At 41.3% G+C, this 16,973-nt stretch overlaps 2 protein-coding genes across 2 annotated transcripts in view; one reads left to right on the forward strand and one right to left on the reverse strand.

The window, feature by feature from the left end:
• LOC135218962 (transmembrane protein 62-like) overlaps positions 1-16,973 on the forward strand; it is a 608,314-nt gene that overhangs the window by 371,140 nt on the left and 220,201 nt on the right.
• The window catches only part of LOC135220055 (transmembrane protein 62-like), a 99,026-nt gene continuing 87,859 nt past the window's right edge, over positions 5,807-16,973 (reverse strand). The window contains exon 6 of the mRNA XM_064257385.1: positions 5,807-6,397. Coding sequence (XP_064113455.1) covers positions 6,200-6,397 — 198 coding nt within the window. The 3' untranslated portion in view covers positions 5,807-6,199. The remainder of the gene's footprint in view (positions 6,398-16,973) is intronic.

A 16,973-nucleotide genomic window follows, 5' to 3' on the forward strand; every position in this document is an offset into this window, starting at 1 on the left:
GCTTACAATTGTGTTTTTCGACCATTTCGGTAGAGTCAAAGTTGACCGAAGGTTGAAATTTTGGCACATCGTTATTTATATGAAAATATCTCAAAACTGATAAAAGCTACAATCATGAGTATTTTATTGTTGTATTCTACATAAAAATGCGCACATTTTCATACATAATACTTCATGCATGTAACGGCTAATTTACAATGGTACAAAAATTATGTCAAAGTGACGAAATAATTTCCGAGATGTGTCACAGATACTTTTTAGTGCGGCAAGAAAGAAATTCGCGCTTGCGCGCCTGCGTAACGATTGTAAACAAAACAACACCTTGATCCGTGAACTCCCAGCATCCCCCAAGGCGCGTGATTCAAAAGTTTTAGGCTGGTAGGCCTATAAGTATTTTTCCGCGAATTTTAAAAAAAACTTTTGTAAGTCGACGTAAAATACGTCCAGTCGGCACACGGGAGACAAAAAATGTCGACGTAAAATACGTCCAGTCGGCGTAAGAGGGTTAATTCTATGACATTATCGTCTGAAATACTCGCATTAAAACTATTATTTCTTGAACATAATTCACCTTGTTCACAAATACTAGGTCTAAAGTATTTTCCTTTCTTGTTGGCTGGTGATTTATTGTTGAATAGGAGAATAGCCCAGCCTTGTGATTTCTACATATATCATCCAATTTTTCTATTATTGTGTCAAACTCTTTAGCATTAGGGGTCTATATATTACTACATTCATTAATTTTTCAGATTCAAATTCTACCGCTATTAGTTCACATTCTGAGTTACTATATTTCTCATATATTTTTCCTTATTTTATGCCTTTCCCACATATCGTGGTTCTCCCTTGATTCCTATTTTTTCTATCTGATCTATAAGTTTGGAACCCTTTTATTTGATCATTATAACCAGTCTCTTGGGAATACCAGGTTTCACTTATATTCATTATAACTATTTTCTTTTCAATTTGGGTTAGTTCTTAGAGCTGTATTTTTCTTTTTGAGTTATACTCATAACTAAACCCTGCGCATTCATCACTATGATGGTTTGCGTGTTATCTCCTTCGTTTAATATGGGTAATAATAAGGATTTTCCCATGTCTCTTTCCTATTCTGGTATGTTATTCTTTTCTTCATTTCCAGAAATTATGACATTAAAAATCCAGAGAGAGAGAGAGAGAGAGAGAGAGAGAGAGAGAGAGAGAGAGAGAGAGAGAGAGAGAGAGAGAGAGAGAGAGAGAGAATTAGTCACAGGAGGAGTCTCTAACAAAGTCACAGGAAGAGTCTTGAACAATAGCAATATCAAGCACGAAGTTTTAATCTAAGCGCTCCCATTAAAACTCTCATCTGTGACCTGGCTTTTGATCTTTCACCAGAAACTCAGCAGTTCCAGGGATGTCATTGGTTCCACCCACAAGGGAGGAATGAAGTCAAACAATCACACCCAAAGGATGGCAGTAGATAATCTTAACATTCATTAATTTTTCATAACATTCATTAATTTTTCATAACATTCATTAATTTTTTCAGATTCAAATTCTACCGCTATTAGTTCACAATCTGAGTTACTATATTTCTCATATATTTTTCCTTATTTTATGCCTTTCCCATATATCGTGTTCTCCCTTGATTCCTATTTTTTCTATCTGATCTATAAGTTTGGAACCCTTTTATTTGATCATTATAACCAGTCTCTTGGGAATACCAGGTTTCACTTATATTCATTATAACTATTTTCTTTTCAATTTGGGTTAGTTCTTAGAGCTGTATTTTTCTTTTTGAGTTATACTCATAACTAAACCCTGCGCATTCATCACTATGATGGTTTGCGTGTTATCTCCTTCGTTTAATATGGGTAATAATAAGGATTTTCCCATGTCTCTTTCCTATTCTGGTATGTTATTCTTTTCTTCATTTCCAGAAATTATGACATTAAAAAATCCAGAGAGAGAGAGAGAGAGAGAGAGAGAGAGAGAGAGAGAGAGAGAGAGAGAGAGAGAGAGAGAGAGTCACAGGAAGAGTCTTGAACAAAGTCACAGGAAGAGTCTTGAACAATAGCAATATCAAGCACGAAGTTTTAATCTAAGCGCTCCCATTAAAACTCTCATCTGTGACCTGGCTTTTGATCTTTCACAAGAAACTCAGCAGTTCCAGTGATGTCATTGGTTCCACCCACAAGGGGAGGAATGAAGGAAAAAAATCACACCCAAAGGATGGCAGTAGATAATCTTCAACCAATAAGGACCATTACCAGGTGGGACAGTAGCGCAAATTCTCCACCTTTGGTAGGTGGGACAAATTCCTTGAAGAACCTTCCAGATCGCAAGCAGACAAGCAGATAGAAAATAGCCGGGAGCCTAAGCAGAAGTGGTATGGGGTCCAGAACCTCACAGTTGTGGGTTGCAAGATTCAAGAAAGGCTCACACTACGATTGTAGTTCTATACTTAATTGGTAATTTTATGTATATTTTTACTATTGTATTAGTGAAGTAAGAAACCTGCACTGTCTTCCTAAGCCTCCTGAAACTTTTAACAACTAACAATAAATAAAGCAAGAAATGATAAAGGATCTATATACTAAAACATATCAAAGAGAACAAATAAAGAAGAGAAAGTACAACATGACACAGATGTATATAGAAAAAAAGAGGGAGGCTAAAATGTAAGTGGCATGGGGAAAGAGAAACATAATCTCAACACAGCATATGGAATATAAAAAATATTCTGCATAGCAAAGTAGCTAAATGATGATTGAAAAGATATCAGTACTTTGAAAACCTGAATGAAGGAAATGAACATGAGGAGGAATAACAAGTGATTTAATATATGCAGCTGGAGAGTTTGTGTATATACTCGCATATCATGCAATTTTTGAAGACCTATTTTCAAAGCTAATTTCAAGGGGATCACATCATACATGAGATATAAAACCAGCGTAATATTCACATATTAGTATTGTAATATAATATTCAAACATAACGAATATGCATCTTTTCCATGGATCTTTTATAAAGTTATTCTTTACTTCACAGTATCCAATAATATTATAGTTATTTACTCATTATAGTTTACTATTTTTATTAACTTTAAATGAATTTGAGATAATTAAGATCATCAATAAGACCTTATGTTCACTAACACATTCTATTTTCAACAAAAACATTCTGTAAAATGCAAAATTATACATAATCAAAATATCTGTACTTCAATTAAACAAAAAGTAAGGCTATTTATTATATATGTTGTGATCAGTTTGCAGTCGTATATTTAAGGACGGTCTGTGAATACAATTTGCAAGTGATGACACATCACTATAACACACTGTGTGGGATATTTCATACAACTATAATAAAGTTTAAATTATTGTTGAATTCTTGTTTTCATGAAGAAATAATTGTATAAAACAAATTATTGAGTATATAATTATTGCCATCAGTAGTCAAATAGTCACTACTATACCAACATTCAAACGTAGTGACATCCACGACATGTCTATAAATAAAATGGAGGTGGGGGCTGTCATTTGCTAACAGTCTCCATGGTAAGCAGCCAGCCAATCAGATTTTAGCTGTTTTCTGTCCGAGTAAAATGTTTTGTACAAGAAGCTGACGATGATGTAAGTGTGTGCACTTTTAATACAGTGTATGCATTTTCTAATAGTGTATGTATCTTACGGATTATATGTAGAATAGAATGAATTCCTTCTCATTACTTTGAGTGGAAAATTGTTGGTTCTGAGATTCTTCATCAAAAATTTTTTTTATGTCTTCTAAAGATGCATGTATTATCTGTACTACACATTTTTAAAACATTATGAATGTTAAAGAGACTTTATAATGAAGCACAGCATGAAAAACACCATGCAAAGAAAAGATTATACCACATATTTGTGGTTCTTCAAAAGGCATTTGGCTGTATTGAACCAAACAATTAAATCAGCATTAAAAAGATTGAGGATACCAAGATGACTCAATAAGGTAGTGTTCTAACTTGACCATACTACTAGCCCCAGAGTAAAAACAATGACAACTGTAACAGAAGAATTTTACATAACTGTTGGTGTCCATCAAGGACCAGTGCTAGGTCCGCTGTTCTTTTTCATAATAATTAAAAAACTACAGAGAAGTGAAGAAAAGGGGGTCCCTGGGAGTGGCTCTACGTAGATGACTAGTGTGAACTACAGAATATGAGGAAGAGGTGATAGAAAGGTTTAAAAGTTGAATGGAGAAGAGGACCAAAAACCAATAAAAGTAAAATAAAGCATATGGTGATGTGAAAGGAATCTGCGCAATCAGGAGTGCCTATGTAGATGCTGTGGGCAAGGTGTGAAGGTGAACTCTGTATATTGTACTAAAGTCAAGAAATGGGTGTCACAAGAAATGCTCAGGATTACAAAATATACATGAAGGAACAGATTTTTGATGCCCAAATGCATTGAATCAACAAATGAATAAGAGAGCCAAGCTGAGAACCTGCTGAGATAATGGGCAGGCCTAAGAAGTTGAGCTTGTTTTTAAATGGGGGCCTACTGGACTATGAAGCAGGAGTTGAGAAAGCAGTAGGAAAGAGTAGCTGCAGCATGGATGAAAGATACCCTGAATACTGAATAAAATTGTTCCAAAAATACAGAGAGCAAACATACTACTGGGTTCACAAAGCTTGTACTACAGACAGTGTCATGGGAGATTTTTTAAGCCTGAAGTGCATTAAAAGATCAAATGGGAAAGAAATGGAAGTTAGAATCCTCTTGTGATAGATGTGCATATCCTAGAAGTAAAGCATTTCCATTTTGGGGATAGACCAGCCTAAGAAGCAGGAGTTAAGAGAGCAGTCAGAGAGAAGCTGCGGCAAGGATGAAATGGACAGAGATAGGAAGACTACTGGTAAACAAATTTTCACATTAGTAAAGACAGCAAAGACTTATGATAATACAAATAGCCTGTACTACTCTACGGAACACAAATATTGGAAAATGAAGCTGTTGAAATGAGTGACCAAAGACTGTTACAATTCATGACAGGAGTAGTGTGATATCTTATTCAAAATGAGAAACTGATAGATGTGTGGTTTCTGAATACTTTACTGAGATGGTCAAGACTATGGAGGTATCAGGCACAGACCTGTAGGAAAGCCCAGGAAATCATGAAAATAAAAAAGATATGCTAATAACCCACACTTGCCAGTAGTCCTAGCAGAAAGACCAAAGGGAAAACAAGAGTGGGGATACGCTGATGTGAGAATATTTATGAAAATGATACTTTGATTCATTTTTTTGTTTGCTTTTTGTTTAAATGTGTAATAAGGCATTCATGTACTGCAAAGATGTACTCTACAGATGTTATGGAGCCGCTTTACTGAGTAATTCCTCATTACTTTTGAATGGCTACAGATGATTCTCATTAAATCAATACATACTTTTGGTACCTAATTGGTCACTTAACAATTACTGTTGAGGAATATTGCCCAACTGTATAATGAGCATTGTAAGTTCCCTCCTCCCTACCCTACTGTTTTCTCAATTCTCACTGACCAGACATATGAAGAATAGAATATAATATAGGACTTAGGCCAAAGGCCAAGTGCTGGGACCTATAAGGTCATTCAGAACTGAAACTGAAACTGATAATAAAAATTTTTGAAAGGTGTACCAGGAGGAAAACCTTGCAGTTGAACTATGGAACAATTGTTAGGAGAGGATGGATTGCAAGATGGAAGAAAGAGAATATGAATGGAGATACAATAAAAGGAATGAAAGGGGCTGCAGCTAGGGGAATGCTACAAAGAACCTTAAGTAATGCCTACCGCACACTGCGTGAGGTGCACTGACAACACTACCCCTCTAAAGGGGAAGACAATTGATAAATGAGGAAAATAGTTGGCTTGGCCTGCTCTTTCTTTTTATACTATATGAAGGATAAATTATCCTCAATTTATTTTTGCAAAAAAAGGGGCTAACTATAAGTAATAAGTCAGTTTACAAAATCAATTTTACTTTTTAAAAATTAGGTTATACATAATCACCTACATGAACAATTATACAGATTCAAGGTTCTTGATTTTCCGTAAATTTCAATCCATTATAACACATTGGAACACTCCTGCTCTGGGAGGAACAACAATGAATAAAAATAAAAGAAATTACACACTTTAATTTTCTAAACTTTTACTTCCATGTTCTTATAGATTTTCATGTTGAATAACCTATAACAAATATTGGTCGCTGACAAAAAATGTCAACAGTGAACTCAATAATGATTTTTTGTTCTTACTTACCACATCATGCACCCTGAGAGACAGGATAATACCAGCTAAGAAAGATGGCTTTGGCAACTCAAACCCTGCGCCATTCGATCCAATTCTCAACAGTGTTTTGCTGCCTGATAAATTGCCAACCAAAACCTGAAAATTTCATATAGATTTGTATATCTAACAACAGGTATTATCATGCACTGAAAGAATTTTTTTGTGGAAAAAAAATTACAGTATTTTTCAATCAATGAATGAATATGAATCAACCATTTATAGAAACTCAAAGTTCAATTATTATAAAAGAACAATGACTTTTAAAACCATGTCCATGTAACCTACTGAAGTTAAATTTCTTTTACCAAATACCTTTTCTGCCACTAACAGAGAAAAGTAGCTTTCCTAGCTGAATTATCAATGGATCACCTATGGTGGCTGTAAAGTGAATGAAACTATAGGTGTCCAAACTTGCAATATGTCTTCATTTAAAAACTCTTTTACTGTAAATCCCTCTCTATCCTACCTTTCCCCTGTTCTTCCTATCAAATGATAGAGAGAAAAGGGAAAACTAAGGGCAATTCTCTCTCAAATAACAATAAATATGTAAGTGTTCTAAAACCTTTCAAAAAGATTTGAGTCAGGAAATAGTGAATGCAAGTCATCAAATCAGCTTCTGATGGATAGAGAACAATAACCTTCATACATAACACAGCAGATCAAGACAAAAACACATAATAAAATGATGGGCTGTTAGTGGAGAACCTGGATCTTGTGATAATCAAGCTCCCTGGAAACCTTTGAGTCCATAAATGCATATTTTCCATAAACCAGTTCTCTTAGTTGTCGTGATGACTTAATATATTAATGTTGTTTTTAAAAAATTTGTCCGATCTAGCCTCTTTTGCTTGGAACACAAGGCAGGCTGATGCTGCAGTGTCATTTTCTGGTATCAGGTTTAATAATAGTACTCTGCTACACCTACAATTTTGAATAGTTGCCTAGTGCAGTTGAGGAATGTTCTGATCTCCACATTTCACCAAGGCGCAAATTCATTTATGCATTCTGCTGAAATCTCATGAATTCAAGTACATCCTTTTTACTTTCTATTCCCTCATATTCAAAATCTTTGCTTCCATGATTCCATTAACAAGGATCATGGAACATCTAAGTTGAAAGATAAGTGCAAAATTTTAAGTTTCAGTTAACAATTTAGTAGTTTGCTTTACTTTTGTTGTTGTTGAGAATGCCTGGTGTGAAAGTGGTCTTAATTAATGTTTCTTTTTCTTCTTTTTTACTTGCAGTTTGGTTGTGCAAGTGTTAAGATAGGATTTGCTCCCCTTCACCTGAATCTTGGGAGTCTACAGATATAATATGATTTACATTGGCAATTACCAAATCAGGCTAGGAGCTGGAGAGGCCAAAACCAGCTGATTACGTCTACAAAGTCACTTCCATAGCCAATGGAATCGGAAAGCACTGATGGAGTAAGAGGATAAAAGATAAAAAGCAGATACATAAGACATAAGTGGTCGTGATATGATGCTAGTGAAAAGAAACTGAGAATAAATTTCCGAAATCACATCTGTCTTTCATTCAGCTTTTATATTCAAATTCAGTTTCTACAAGGGTTTAATGTTTAGAAAGAGGAAACAGAAAACTAAGCTAGATTGCAGAAACAAGGGTTACTTGGTTAGGATGTTGTTGAGTTATTTATGAAAAGTTGATGGCCTCTCAACTCAATTGGAAGCCTTAAGTATATATAGAGTATGGAGAAGGAGAAATCACCTCCAAAAAAAGTTAGACTGTCCAGGTGAACCAAGGAGGGGAAAAATCACAGCTTTTGAAAGTTAATTGTATATTTCCTAACTATACAAGCCTAGGTCCTTTACAATAGGAAAATGCTTGAGGTGTAGCCTGGACACAGCCACTGAAATCTTCAAACAAGGCGGTTCAGTAGTTAACTACAGGCCTGGTCGTTGGTACTCCCTCAGACCAGACGTGAACATTCCAATTTGCTTTCGGCCAAAGGTAAGAGATTGAGGGGTGGCATGAGGTGAACACTAAGTGTAAAGCACCACAGGTTTGTATAGTTAGGAAAAATACAATTTATACTTTAAAAAATCGTGATTTGTTCCTGCACAATATACAAAACAATCGGTCCTTTACAATAGGAAGATTCACTGATTGGTGGGAGGAATCTGAGTGAGCTCCAGTGAACCTACTAGGGTTCAGCCTACCCACAGGTGTTGGAACGCATTCTCTGCAGCTGTACATGAGTCAGGAACCACGGGGCAAAAGGTTTCTAACTTCCTGTTGAACCGGGTGGTGAACAAGTCTATCAGTGGATGCCTTCATAGGCTGAATAGCTTTTCTGCCACACCCTGGTGAAGGGGCCATTCAGTTCCTATCACCTGATTCTGGTGGCTGAGCTTGTCTGCCACTACATTCCTCTTGCCTGGAACTTGCCTGGCTGACAGCTCTTCTGAGTGGGCTACTGCCCACTCATGCACCTGCACTGTCAACTGGTGCAGCTCGAGGGAGGTGAGTCCCCCTTGCTCGTTGACATATGCCACCACTGTAGTGTTGTTACTCATCAACACCAGTGTCCCATGACCCATTCCTGAAACTCTTGGAGAGCCAAGAAGACTGCCTTGAGTTCCAGGACGTTGATGTGAAGGTGCTTGTCATGAAGGTTCCACACTCCTGCAGTCAGCAACTCCTCCAGGTGTGCAACCCAGCCCTTGTTTGAAGTGTCTGAGAACAGGAGCATGTCCGGAGGGAGAGTGGAAAGATCACTCTGACAAGGTTCCTGTTATCTAGTCACCAATTCAAGTCTTCCCTCACCTCCTCTGAGAGAGGAACAAGGAATGACTGAGGATCCTGGGACTGGATCCAATACTCCCTCAGTCTCCATTGGAGAGACCTAAAGTGAAGGTGCCCATGAAGGACCAACTTCTCCAATGACAACAGGTGACCAATCATAGATTGCCAAAGCTGAGCAGGTTGCTCCTGTTGTGGCAGGAACAGCCGCACTGCCTCCCTCAGCCAACTGCCATGAGAGTCCAAGGGGAAGACCCTTGCTGCTACCTTATCTATCAGCATGTCCAAGTACAATGTACCCTGCTTGGGTTCGAGATTGGACTTCTCTAGATTTATCAATATTCCTAGACCCTGACAAAACTTAGGAAGTCGATCCCTGTCATGTAGCAACTGCGAGCAGGAGCTCACCAGACCAGCTAATCATTGAAATACCTCAAAAGACATATCCTGTGCCGTAGACCGACAATGCCGCGCAGGACAATTCAGCGCCGAAAATTCCGCGCTGATAATTCAGCACATGACGATTCAGTACAAGGACTATTCAGCGCAGAGACAATTTGGCAAAATACAGCTAAAGCATGGAAAATTAAGAAAACTGTCATCAAATTAGTATTTGTAAATTATTTTTGAAATTCAAAAAATGAAATATATTTATTGAAATAAGATATTGAAAATTATACTAATTTATTTCTGATTTGGCGACAGAAAACAAAACTAAGTACAGTAGGTCCCCAGGTTACGACGGCTCTGGCTTACGACGTTCCGAGGTTACAACGCTTTTTCTTAAATATTAATTGAAAAATCCGCCCTGGGTTACGACGTTTGTTCCGACGTTGACGCTTCCGACGCTCCGAGTTAACGACGCTTTTAAAAAACGCATACTATGATAAAAATCCTTTATAGTTTAGCACAGTATATTAATAAAAATAAGTTTCTGGTTAGATTACAACAAAAATTTTGAGGTTATGATTATTTTCGACACTTTTTATGTCGTATTTTTCTATGTTTTTTAGTGACGCCTCATATGCGGAACTAGTTTCCGAGCGAATGAATACATACTAGCTTGCGATGAGCAAAGTTTACATATAACAGTCCAAAAGCACAAATAATGAAAAAATCATTGCTTGTTTCCAGTAATAATAACAAAACGAAGTTTCTGGTTAGATTACAACGCAAATTCCAAGTATCCAAAGAGAGACATTATCCAGTAATTTGATCAGAGAGAGAGAGAGAGAGAGAGAGAGAGAGAGAGAGAGAGAGAGAGAGAGAGAGAGAGAGAGAGAGAGAGAGAGAGAGAGAGAGAGAGAGAGGCGTCTTCCGACGCTCCGAGTTAAGGACAGAGAAGTGTTCGTTTCATTAAACTGCCTCTGACTCATGCCAGTAAATGTTTTGTTGATACTAATAATATAAGCCTATTTAAAGATAGGTTTACTTTAATTAGTCTATATGATACGTAAATAGTAATCAACTGTTCTTGTAGTCCTCAAGATTTGGCAAAATCACTCCAGGTTATACATAAAACTTCAAGAATGTAGTGTCACCAGAGGATTACAATAGTTTTTACCTTCAAGAACCAGCATTTTTTTATGAAAATAACTCCAGGTTGTACATAAAACTACAGGAAACAACATGTAGTGTAACCAAAGGATTACAAGTAAGGTTTTTATAACTTTTTATTAGTTTAAGACATATTTCCAAACGTCGTTCTGGCTTACGACGATTTTCGGGTTACGACGCGTCTCAAGAACGGAACCCCCGTCGTAACCCGGGGACTGCCTGTACTTGCATTAAAAATTTTGGTAAGAATCTAAGATTGTTTACACTTTCAACCATCGAACAACTGACGGTTGTTATTTATGCTATAACAACAAGCGAATAAGTTACTGGTATTCTTCTAAACTCGGACTGGATGTATTTCCTTTTCTGGAGCGTAGTTTTTTACAAACATTCGCTGAGCTAAAACAAAACAAAAATAAGCACCAAGGAGCGGATTTTATCAGAGAAAGGTCGTGATCACATTCTATTAAAGGGATTTTGACGTAGGAAAAATCTATTTCTGGGCTCAGCCTGTGTCGCTCTGTGAAATAGGTTCCTTTAGCACTATTTCTAAGGTAAAATATTGCTATAATACCAGAGAAAAGCTAAATTGGAAATGCCAGATTATTCTGGCTCGCTCACATTTATTATAAGGTGTTGGTATGGTTTCTGGGGCGAGTGAAACCACTACCACAGGTCCTTTTCCATTTAGCCTCTCCCTACATCAAAAAACCTCAACTAGAGAGGAGCCGACCTAAGGCTCACTACCCGCTACCGTAACGGCTAGCGCCTCTGACGTCATTCCTTTGATAGCATGTCTACGCTGCACACGCGTTTTTCTTAGCTGTGTTGTGTATTCGCTCTGGAACCTTTAATTTTCAACATGGAACGCCAAGCTGCTTCTGCATCCAAGTTAAGTACTGCTATTATAGTTAGTACTATTTAGAGGCTGCCCTTGGCACGTTTAACAGAATTATTTAGGTTTTTATGAGTCGGCAGCCCACGCGGCACCGACCCCGCCCCACCACAGCGGCTCGCTCCTTTGTGTTTCCTCGTTTCGTGTCTCACGTGGTCTCCCATACCGAGTGAGCTCGATTATTTCTTAGCAGTATCGTTATTTTATTATCTATGATGCATTTATTGACGTTTTAGTTCCTACACGGGGGATTTTATCGAGCACGTGTTCTCACTTCGTAGCCTATCGGAGCCCTACCGACCCAGTTTTCATGCATGCATGTTCCTTGTTGGTTAGGTTACCTTGTTAGGCTCTTTTATATAGACGCTAGTCCTACTTTTAGTCCTAGCCTACCCTGGCCGTCTGTCCCGCGTTTATTCGTCACGACACTAGGCTAGCTGCTCGGAGGTACCAGGTCTTGACCACCCTTCCCGGTTGGTTCAGCCTAGTTCCTCCAGGACGTCTCGCTTTCTCTCTACCTCATTTTCTTTCTATTTCCCCCCGGGTAAATTAAACTTTTTATTTTATTCCCTATCTGTGAGTCGGCTCCAGTTGGCCTATAGGCCTTCCTTTCGCCTGGTCTTCTTCACCACGAGTGTGTTCACACCCAGCCGTGAGAAGTCCAGACGATCACGTAGTAGCCACCACGCTACCGCACTCCTCTCCCTCCCTCCACATCTCCCACCTAAGTGGGGTGATGTCTCGCTCACGTTGTCGCTGACAGCCGATCCGAGTACCCCTTCGGGGGATGGAGGGAGGTCCCCACGGGGACTCTCGGTGTGCGGGTGGCTCTATCCTGCCGCTCTCACCCCAGAGTAGGGGGAGAAGCTCTGTTCGCCCTAGCCTCGGCCGGCCACCAGGCTCGGGTGAGCTTGGCTTTCCTCGGCTCTCTGGGTCCATACCCCTGCCTTTAGTCACCCCCTCCTACCCGCTCCGGCGGACCCAGGATTCCGGCATAGCCGGACCCCTTGAGGATGTTGACTGCCTGGAGGCTCCGGCCTCATATGGGGTTACATTATTGCATGTATTCTACTTGTATAATGCTGCTTGTATAATTTCTGTCTTAGTTTAAGTTTACGGAGCCACCATGCTCCTCCGGGAGCTACTCCCTCCTTTTAGTTTAAGTTTTACGGCGGAGTTACCAAGCTCCGCCACCTTACCCGATCTCTCCCATCTCGACACCCGGTACCTACTTGAACTACTCCTTCTCCGGTGTGTGGCAATAGTAGCTACCCCGAATTCAGTAGTTTTCTGTTCTCCGGTGTCACCGGAAACACTGTTAACTACTTACAACTAGCTCTACCGGATTCTTCGGCATGGTACATGGCAAAGAGAAGGCCAAGACAGGGATAATTCTAAAACACCGGAACACTCCGGTGTTATGGCATATCAACCACGGACATTGTCCGGATGGTTAACAATGGTACTCATGTATCATTTCATTTACAGGCCACCCATTGTATGGAGACCGGCTGCAACGCCGTCCTCCAGGATCCCTGTGGGCACGATGTCTGCCGGACCCACGCCACCTGCGTAGTCCACCTAGATGGTTCAGTAGTGTGGCACCACGAGAACTGTCACCTGCTACAATCTCGTGGAACGAGTCTCCTCTGATGTAAGTGACTCTCCGGTGTGTACATGATAATACAAGGTGGACCAATGTAATATATGTCACTGATATGCCTCCTAAATTAAGTTAAAATGTAATAAGAGTTAAGTTTAAGTTTAACACTAACCCTTCTCTTACAGGGAGCTCAGTCGGTCCGGGACGCTGCTCTTTCCACCCTCAAGGTATGGGTGGGCGGCTTCGGACGAAACGTAGCCAAGGCGAAACCGTATATCCTCTCCCAAGAGATGGCTACTTTGATCTTCCCGGGGGGGAGGAGCACTGGCTACGTGGACCCCGAAGTAGCAGCTCCCCTGATCGCCTCGATTCAGGACGCAGTTTCCCAGCCCCCAGAGGAGATATCAGCGCAGGAGGTCACAGAAGAGGTCGCGGCACTGGATCTCGACGTCGAGCCCATGACGATGGACGGCATGGGCAACGGTAAGGATGCTAGTGAGGCAAGTTTTGTAGGTGCTCAAGGCCTCCCCTTGAGCACATCTAGACCTTCCTCTCCTTCCTCTTCTACTTCCTTCCAGGGGTTCTCCGGGGATTTCTATCAGCTCGATCGAAATCCGTCTCAGCGATCCCTAAAGTCAAGGGCAAGCGTGACTCTAAATCGCTGCCAAAGCCCCTGCCTAGAAAGCCAAGTACAAACCAAGTCCGTAAAGCTCCGGCTCACCATCCCGGAGCAGACAGGGTCAAACATGAGTCTCTCTCCAAAGGGTCGAAGACTAAGTCTTCCAAGGAAAGAGCTCACTCTTCCTCCGCTGACCCTGTGGCATCCACCTCCAAAGGTGCGAGACCAAAAGTATTCAAGGAGATGGCAGAGCTCCCCTCCTTTGACCAGGAGGCATTCGCCTCCAACATGATACAACAGATGGGCAACATGGCCGGAAACTTGGTAAACACCAACTTTCAAGAAATACTCAAAAGGCTGGTCACACAGGAGACCATAGTTGCAGGTCTCCAGCAAGGCGTAGCGTCGGGGCTTCAACAAGCTGGTCAAGCAGCCCAAGGCCTGCTGATGCTGGACTCCTCCACTCTCCCTCCCTTCCACCCAAGTAACCCATGAAGGGTGGCTTCATACGCACCTTTCGTGAACGGAATGCTTACGATTGAGGGCTGCGGGACTCGAAGGATTGAGGACTTTGAGTTCCACCCGCCAGGGTTGCAAGCCCCTTTCATAGGCTATGTCTGTCTCACGGAATCTGCCTTGATAAGGGAGGATAAGGTCCTTAAAGAGACGGTTATCCTCTCTCGGAACCAGGCACAACAAGCTTGGATCCGTAACCTGGAGGAATGGCAGTGTGTAAACACTAAGGTTACGGCTTTCAGAAGTCCCTTCACAATTTTCACTGTGGACGAGGAGACTCCCATCCTGTTCACATCTAAAGTGGCAGAACTCACTCTGCAAGCGGCAATGAGAGATGACCCTATGCCACAGCTCCGGGAAACAGAACCGACATCTCTCCTACTCCCTGGGACAGATGACCTTTGGGTAGACCTCCCAGCCACCTTCTCGGTTGGGAAGCTCAAACCTGACTGTGCCATCTCTCTGTTTAGTGAGAGATTACCCAGGCTGTCTGATGGGCTCATCCAGACAGAATTCGATGCTAGAACCTGGCTTGCGAAATCCCTCAACGTACTAGTCATGACAGAAGTAGCGGCTCTTATCTATGCACAGGAGCCATTGTTCAAGATCATAGCTAAGGGACAATTGTCAAGTATGCAATGTGACTTATATGATTTTGTTGTGGCTAGGAGGAATTGCTGGAAGCATGTTCTAGCCGAATCCACAATCCGGCATGAGCCCAACAAACTCCTGGCCTCTTCAACATGGGGACCGGACCTTTTTCCAGCCTCAGCAGTGAACGAGGTACAACATGAGGCTGCTAGATTTAATCAAAGTCTAAGAGTTCGGTGGGAATTGGTCTCCAAAAGGAAATCGGAGTCTTCCACATCGAACCCCAAAGCCAAGAAGAAGCCTAGGAAGTTCCAGCCCTTCCAGGCCCCGCAACAACAGACTTTGGTCCAGGCAGTACCGGTTCCCCAACTTTTAATCTCTAAAAGTCAACTGCAACAGCAGTTCGTGCTGTTGACACAGCCCCAACAGCCGCAGGCGTAAACCTCTTTTGCTGTCTCCCCGGCCTTCAACCCGACGTTTGAAAGCCAAGCCTTTCAGGCTTTCAATAGGTTCGGCAGAGGTAGCAGAGCTAGGGGCGCCTTTCGTCAACAAGGCGGCGGAAGGGCTACCAGCAGAGGCAGAGGTTCACGTGGAGGGCGAGGAGGTCGCCCCTCAGCAACCCAATGAGAACCTCCATGTAGGAGGGAGGCTTTACCTCTTTCGTCAACGTTGGAGGTTCAGCAATTGGGCCCAAAGTATTGTGTCCAAAGGTCTGGGTTGGAGTTGGATCCAAGGTCCACCCCCACCCAACACCTTTTATCAAGAACCAACAGCGGAATTGATAGAGTATTCCCGCGATCTCCTTCAAAAAGGTGTAGTGTCAAGAGTCAGACATTTAAAATTTCAAGGTCGCTTGTTCAGCGTGCCAAAGAAAGACTCAGACAAACGAAGAATAATCTTAGACTTGTCCCGTCTAAACTTATTCATTCATTGCGACAAGTTCAGAATGCTGACCATTTCGCAGGTGCAGACCTTACTTCCCCATGGGGCCGTCACCACCTCTATAGATCTTACAGATGCCTACTATCATGTCCCGATAGCAAGACACTTCCGCCCGTTCCTAGGCTTCAAGTTAGGGAACCAAGCCTACTCCTTCAAGGTAATACCATTCGGGCTCAACACAGCCCCCAGGATATTTACAAAGTTGGCGGAAACGGTAGTCCAGGAACTAAGATCTCAGGGAATCATGGTAGTAGTCTATCTGGACGATTGGCTCGTGTGGGCCACAAGCATCGAAGCTTGCCGCAAAGCAACCGCCACGGTCATCAGCTTTCTGGAATACCTAGGATTCCAGATAAACAGGACAAAGTCCCGGCTAACCCCAGCGTCCCGTTTCCAGTGGCTGGGAATTCAATGGGATTTGGATTCGCATACTCTATCAATCCCGCTGTTGAAAAAGAGAGAAATAACCAAGGCAACCAGACAATTTCTCAAGTGCAAACAGACGTCCCGGAGAAACCAAGAAAGGATCTTAGGTTCTCCTCAATACGCTTCAGTGACGGACATCCTGTTGAAAACCAAACTAAAAGACATAAATCGAGTTTGGCATTCGAAAGCGAACAAAAGATCCCGGGACAAACTAGCTCAGATTCCGGCGATCTTACGGAAGCGTCTCCATCTCTGGACGGAAGTCAAGAACTTGTCAAAGACAATTCCACTACAGTTCCCTACGCCGGCCTTAGTGATCCACACAGATGCATCACTAACAGGTTGGGGCGGGTAAAAAAAGTACAAAAAGGTACAAGGAACATGGTCCCTTCCATTCCGCCAGCTTCATATCAATGTGCTAGAAGCTATGGCAGTGAAAACTACTCGCTCAATGTTGCTAGGTACCTAGTTCAAAAACTATGGACATAATCTCTCTGGCAATACAAGTCCGTATGGAGAATATGGTTAGATTATATCCAGAGTGAGTGCCCAATTGAGATTTCTATAGAAACACTAATGAATTTTCTTATACACCTCTTTGAAGACAAACATTGCAGTTACAACAATTATAAAATACAAGGCTGCATTAAGAGAACCCTTGCTTTATGGATTTGGGATTGATCTCAATATAGAAGTTGTCACTTCCCTTCTGTGGTCTTTTTCTTTACAGAGACCCGCTCCCAAAAGACTACCAATTACT

Source organism: Macrobrachium nipponense, chromosome 1 (assembly GCF_015104395.2).
Source record: "Macrobrachium nipponense isolate FS-2020 chromosome 1, ASM1510439v2, whole genome shotgun sequence".
Lineage (NCBI taxonomy): Eukaryota > Metazoa > Arthropoda > Malacostraca > Decapoda > Palaemonidae > Macrobrachium > Macrobrachium nipponense.